The 6,981-nt window shown below is 35.9% G+C and overlaps 1 protein-coding gene across 2 annotated transcripts in view; it reads right to left on the reverse strand.

The window, feature by feature from the left end:
* Window positions 1-5,210: 5,210 nt before the first annotated feature.
* The window catches only part of knk (cytochrome and DOMON domain-containing protein knickkopf), an 11,955-nt gene continuing 10,184 nt past the window's right edge, over window positions 5,211-6,981 (reverse strand). For both annotated transcript variants that reach the window (XM_086991040.1, XM_022808313.2), the window contains 2 exons: window positions 5,746-5,915; window positions 5,211-5,448 (listed from right to left, as the gene is read on the reverse strand). In XM_086991040.1, coding sequence (XP_086847166.1) covers window positions 5,383-5,448; window positions 5,746-5,915 — 236 coding nt within the window. In that variant the 3' untranslated portion in view covers window positions 5,211-5,382. The remainder of the gene's footprint in view (window positions 5,449-5,745; window positions 5,916-6,981) is intronic.

A 6,981-nucleotide genomic window follows, 5' to 3' on the forward strand; every position in this document is an offset into this window, starting at 1 on the left:
TATAAAATCAGGGCGTTAAGCGGAACTCCATTCCTAGCAGAAAAGCGCTACTTCAATAGTAGGTGACTACCAATGATGGCCTGTGTTTCGATACAAATTCGATTGAGAAGTTTACATCATGTCGCAACGAAACAGGCGTTTAAAAAAATAATCGAAAACAGATGCTGCAGCTATGTTCTTTAGGAAAGACCTTGGCAATGTTTAATTTGTGCTTTTAGTCAAACTTAAAAAGCTACTAATCTTTTATCTGTGTTGACACAATTATTTGCTAATAGAGCTAGCTAATTCCACTGAGCTTGCCAGATCATCTTTTCGAGACTTTGCTAGTTATCGTCATTCTCGCTGGACAAAGTCAGCTATCTACGAATGGAACGCAAAGGATAACACAACGAAGCGTGACGAAGTAACTCAATTGTTACATAAATTTAAATTATCCTGGTCTGAAAAGATTGCACTATACGTGATTTAACAGGGTCGTTTGGGCCATTACCTAGCTCTAGTTATGGATGGAAATCGAAACTTCGCAAGACAACATAAAAAAGACATCTGAAGGACACTCGCATGGATTTCAAAAACCTAACTAAGCCATCACGAGTTTTGTTTTCTTATCACGAGTTCAACATCTTTGGAGTGACAACGTACGCATTTTCGATAAAGAACTTCAGAAAGAGCCGGAAAGAAATCCACACACTGATGATACTGGCAGAAAGACGACTCCGCGAAATGTTTGACAACCTCAATAAGTTAAATGAAGAAAGAATTTGTGTTCGTATACTTGGTAACACAGCACACCTGTCGAGGTCCTTTCAGCACACGCGCGATGAACAGATACTATCAACCAAGCTTAACGAGAAAGTAGTCCTTAATGTTGCCTTAAACTACTCGCCTCATAAAAAAGAAATACGTACAGCTACCAAGGACTTGGTGTCCGGAGCAGGGAAAAATGCCGGTTAGGAGGAACATTTCAGTGAAGACCTTCGGTCCACGACTATGTATCTTCGTTGCTCCCCTAACCCCGAATTGTGACCTTTTGGTGAGGTGCATCTCTCAGATTTTTAGCTTTGGCAGATCATCCAAAGTTTCATTGTGTTTATTTTAACCCTGTGGTCTAAATTTACTTTGTAGAGGTGCCTAATGCCGGCAGCTCACTATCAGTGGCAGTGGCAAAATCGAAGTGTACCATTCAGGACAAGATAGACGTTAATTACCAGGTGCTAAAGTGCGCTGTATTAAAAAAAGAAGCCAAGAACGTTTTTTGAGCAGTGAACAACAAAATGGCCTTAAGACAACTCAACGAGAAAATGAATTTAAGGAGTGGCCTACGGATAAACCAGTGCACGCACTGTGCATGGGTACACTTCTAACAAAGTGTGGATCCGCCTGACTAAATGAATTAAATTAAAAATAAAAGATAAATTGCTGCAAAGAAAAAAGATATCGGATTCAGTTGAAATCTCGGTCTAGTTCAGATTTGTACGAAAATAATGTTAAGAGAGCTATACAAATAGTATTTTAGCTCAAAACACATATAAAAGAAGATACATTTACCCATAAAAATTACGTAGATATGTAGCCATTTCTAAATGTCCTTCATAGCACGAATGCGCTAAGCACTGCTCATAAATTCACGTCAGATGAAATGGCCCTTATGAAGGAATAACCTCTAAACAAGTACTGAAGAGTCTATGGCTAACCTATTTCAAATGTGCAGCGTCTCCGTCTGTGTAATACCATGTTAATTTAATAATAATCTGGTATGAAAGAGCACGTTCTTATTAACAACAAACTAAAAGATTATGTAACATGGTTAGCTTCCTTTATCAACACGTCTCCCAAGAATGCGCCCTGTTTCATTATAAAGTTAGAATCTACGATGTAATTTTAATTCATTAAATGGACTAGGCATCTATAGGCTAGTGCATTGACGTGCACTAGCCTATAGATATTATATGTACCCTTCAGCTATATAAAATTTGAATATCGCAATGTACTACTGTTGGGATCGAGTAACTAATGGCATTTAGCAGTGGTAAAGTACAGGAAAAGTCTCCTAAAATATATATACATGTCCAAGCATGTCATTTATAATCACAAGGCAAAAATGGTTAGAGCTAACATCGGGATGGTCTCCATATAATAAACGTGTAAATAATAAAATATTATTAGATCAGTTCTATATTGCCTAGAGTATGATTATGCAGGCATCTGCATTTTTGTTTAATATCACTACGCTCGGACAAACTCCTCAGCATGCTCTATAAAAAAAAAAGAGAAAAGAAATTCGTTTATAAAGTTCGATTAAATAAATGTAATTTATTTATGGTAAACTTGCGTGTAAATGTATATTTTCGAAAACTATTGCTTTTCTATGAGCCACACTATAGGACATTTCTTTATGCTAATTCCAACTTTTGGCAAAAAAGAAGCCTTTTCTTCGCAATAAAGAAATCTTTGTTAGTGCCTTCTCAAAAAAAAAGAGACACGTTGAAATGATTAGCCAGTTAGTCGCGTGCTCGAATCTAAAATATAAGTGAAGTAAATGCTTGGAACTTTTATTATATGGGGGCCTGACGTTTTTATATATACCTGTGCTCTGTGTTGAGGTTCAAAAAGATACAATTGAGTTTTTCGTTTGTCATAGCTCAAATTCCTCCAAGTCGTCAACTTCGCTTTTATACTTGCCGGAAAGCAGCAATATAGCGTCAGACGCTCTATACCACCGTATTTGCCTCTGGCTGGCTCTGTGCGAACAATAAAAATTACAATTCCTTATCATTATTTCGTATTGGTCTACCCATGTATTTGAGCATGTCTATTTTTAGAACAGTTCCTACGGTACTTTGATCTTCACATGCTCTTTTGATAGCAGCATTCTTAGGACGTTTAAGCATAACAGCATGGCATATGAGTATTCTTCCCAGCGTCACTGTTCCTCGGTTAGATCTGTTCCCGTCTAGTAATTATCAACTTGGGCGTATGATTTTGATTTTCTAAGATTCAAATCATAGCCAGTCGCATAAATTTTATATTTCATTGATGTGATAGTGGTAACGGGTTGGCCTAGTAAAATTAAGGACATTCGGTTGAATGACCTACGTAGGAAACCGGGCGTGAAGCACGGTTTATTAATCGATAAAAGGCGCCAGGCGTTTAAAAAAACAGCCGACGTCGAACTCGAGCATTTAAATTACAACATAAATGTCAATCATTCTCTGATATGTTGGCATGCCACTGGAAAAAATGACGTGGCAATAGAAGATTTCATCTCAGCAGTTTCTTCGTTTAATGCGATGTTTATGCCGTATTTTATTCGAATCTACGGGATAATCATTTCTGTGCGTTAAGACATAGCTCTTGGCTTTGAGCGGATCCTACAGCGATGACAACTTTATAGAGATTATGAAGTTGTTTAAGGTTAAACAGAGTCGCGTTGCAGATATTATTATTATCCACAAAAAAGCGTTGTTTCCAGAGTCTCAACTTTTGCCAGTACCCCGTTTCTAACATATATGCTTGTTAATACGAAAAAGCATAGGTTGCAAGGTAATGGCAAGATTGCAAGAAAAGGCTTGGCTATGAGTACCGACAGTGACGTTAACCAAAACTAATTATATATCCTATATGAATAAATGTAAGGTCCGAACTTCGAAATAAACAAGTTATTGTAACAATGCTGTAGGATTTTCACTAAGCCTATATATGCTGTCAATCTAGAGCAGGGTTTTGTTAAACGCGCAACAGTTCGTATATGTATGTATGTATACATATAAGTATACACTACAATTCTGTACACAAACTGAATCGAAAACAGCATTTATTTAAGATTGACGACAAAACTAATAACGATACCGCTTTTAAATCTTTCCAAACGTATTCATTCATTGATCAAAATGTCAGTTTTAAACATTCGTAAGCATGGGTGTAAGAAAAAGCATATAGACCGTCCGGTCGCGGACGAAAACATGAACTGATGCTCATTTGACCTGGCTCCTTAAAAATGTTCATTAAAGAACACAGCAGTGGTTGTTTTAGCTGTAGTATTTAATATACCTGATATGAAACAACGAAAATGTTTTCAAAAAGTCCGCCTCCCAGAAGGAACAAGACTAAACATTTTGTAACCAAAAGAACGTAAAGGCATTTGATTCCACTTAATTCAATACTTTCAATCATTCAACAATTACACGGTTTGAAATGGATAAATAGAAAATAATAAAAACAAATAAATAATTAATCAAATAGGCATTTTTTCACAATAACCAATGCTAAATTGTTTTGGGTACTAATAGAGACCTAGAAAATAGTATACTGAACATTTTTCTGGTCGCATCGAAGCTCAGAAATGTTTTTAGCTCAAAGACAATTTTTTTTTCAATTTGAAGAGAGAAACCTCTTCTTGTGAATTTTGTTTTTAGTGGGCTCTAAAAAAATACAGCGCTTAAAACAGTTATATAAAACCACTTTACTTGCTAATTAAATTTAACTTTTTTCTTTTTATTTTCTTATTTTTTATTTTTCTTGTTTTAATTTTTTTGAACTTATAATATAACGATAAAAATAATTAACATTTACTTAATATTTTATGTTGATTTCCCTAATAATTCCTTCATAGTTCGTCATTTAAATCGAAATCATTAAAAATTCCTAAATTCTTGATCATAGTTAAATAAATTTATATCTTTACAGTTACACAGTAACACCATTAGTCCCGCCGGGTTTTGTATTATTGGAGATATCATATCCAGAAAAGAATATTCTGCCAAGACGAACTGTTAGATTTAGCGGGCTCTCCTGCAACGCAATTACGTGAGACTTCTGTGCCTGAACGCCAAGTTTAATAAATGATCAGTATGTGCGGCAACACGTTGTTTCGTTAGTGCGCAGTATTTTTGTTCGAGTAAGTAAAAAGGAAATATTTAAAACCCATTGCAATCCCCTGTGCTACATAAAACTGTTGTCAAATTTTCGGAAAAGTGGATCTCGCTTTTACCTAAGCACTAAACTTATCTACTTTGCATGTGTTCTACCGCATATATCGCATCTGTTATATACTGGACTCCCCATCTATTTCATAGTCCTCAATAAAGAAACTTTTGTTGTTTTTGTTTCTTTGTTGTTGTAGGTTACAGGTTATACAACGTCGAATGTTACCTTACTTATGTTCATTATCATCACTCTCGCGGATATCTACCCAAAACAGGAGCCATTCCTTTAACGAACATAATTTATTTCTTTTCGCTATATACAATGGCAGTTTGAACAGTTTGTGTAGGGCACGCATTGTTGACAGCATCTAGCAACATTGGAGAAGTGCCAAATAGACGCAGAAGCGATGGCCACAAACATCTTCGACACACTTCGCTTTAACATCCGCCTACTTCACTAGGAACCTGCCGAAAATTCATCAAGAAGAAAGATTTTCCAGCCCATATTGCCAGTGCTATAGCTCTGAAAGACGCAAAAATAACAATGACCGCAACAACAACAACAAGAGTAATATTAAGTTTACTTGCACAGCCGCCACCGAAATTGTTAGAATTGCAATGGAAGCTGGGCAACTAAATTTGTTTATATCAGGCGCGCATACAAACTTTCAAGCTGAATTCCTAGAATTCAATTTGCCGAGTAAGATCAAGTGCATGTTTCTGACCGTAATGCTCGAGAAGCAAACTCGTACTTGAAATCTTCAGTGGTCGGTTTGGTAGGAGTACTATGGTTACTAGTGTCCATTGGCTTATTAGGTACCTGATAGTACACCATATCGGGTGTTGATGCGTTGGGAGTCCACTGAAGGGTGGCGGTAGCGCGATCGTCGCAATCTAGTTTGAGTTGAGCGCGAAATTTAGGGAACGTCGGGAAACTGTCCGTTTGACGAGGTTCAGTACTATTGTATAGCCAAGCACACAAACGGCCCACTACATCAAAAATTAATCAGAATAGGCAAAAAAGCTGTCAGTGCAGTTATTAAACTCAACAGGGATGGTGTGGCAGCCAGAAGTGATACGATTTAAAAATTTCTATTATATATACATAATATTTCTTTTTCCACACTCAAATATTTAAGCCTTTATCATGCCCACCATAATTCTTCTACCGTATATATTACAGAAGGTAAAGATTTATGAAACGACAAGTTGACATTCAACACATGTAAGTGCTTATATTTAGTTTCAGCATTAGGATATGTTGGTTCCGCTAAATTTTACTTCGTCCTACTAGTCTCGTCAAAAGATACATAGTTTCAAACGTCGCGGCCACAACTGGTTCGCTATGTTTATCTTCAATAAAGGAAGTATGTAACTGTAGATACCACCCAGTAAGTGGACGATCCATTGGATTCACATTGTGAATATGACTAACCTATAAAATCAGTTATGATAAACGCGAAAACATTCACGAGTACCCCGGTTTCAAAACATCGACTTTCCTACAATTTGATTACATTCTTTCAAGTAAATATAAAGGCAAAAACAAATGGTTTGTCTTTGCAACACGATACATCCATCCAGCAAAGTTATTCCAGGAAATGGCAACAGCTCTGTTTTTACTTTTTTATTAAGTTTTAAAACAAGCGGCCTTTGGTCCGACTTTCAGTGATAGGGTCAAGAAATCACATTATTGCAAGAGGTGGTTTCTACTGTAGGATGAGTTCAAACATTATTATATAGAGGAGATTTCAGATTTGTCAAATTACTTTTAATCGGAGTAGTGTGGCCATTCTCCAACTGGAGCGGCTAGATCCGAAATCGCACATTACCGAAAGTACAAACAACCGTCGGAGCTGATGTATGTATATCTATAAACATATATATGTATATAGATATATATATCTATATACATCTGTTAGGATAATATATATATATAATATATATATATAATTAAATAATAAATAAAATAAAATAATAAAAAAAATAATATATAATAATAAATAATAATAAATAAACTACAAGCTGAACTGACCCTAACAGATGTATATTTTTA

This window comes from Varroa destructor, unplaced genomic scaffold (genome assembly GCF_002443255.2).
Source record: "Varroa destructor unplaced genomic scaffold, Vdes_3.0 BEIS01000005.1, whole genome shotgun sequence".
NCBI lineage: Eukaryota > Metazoa > Arthropoda > Arachnida > Mesostigmata > Varroidae > Varroa > Varroa destructor.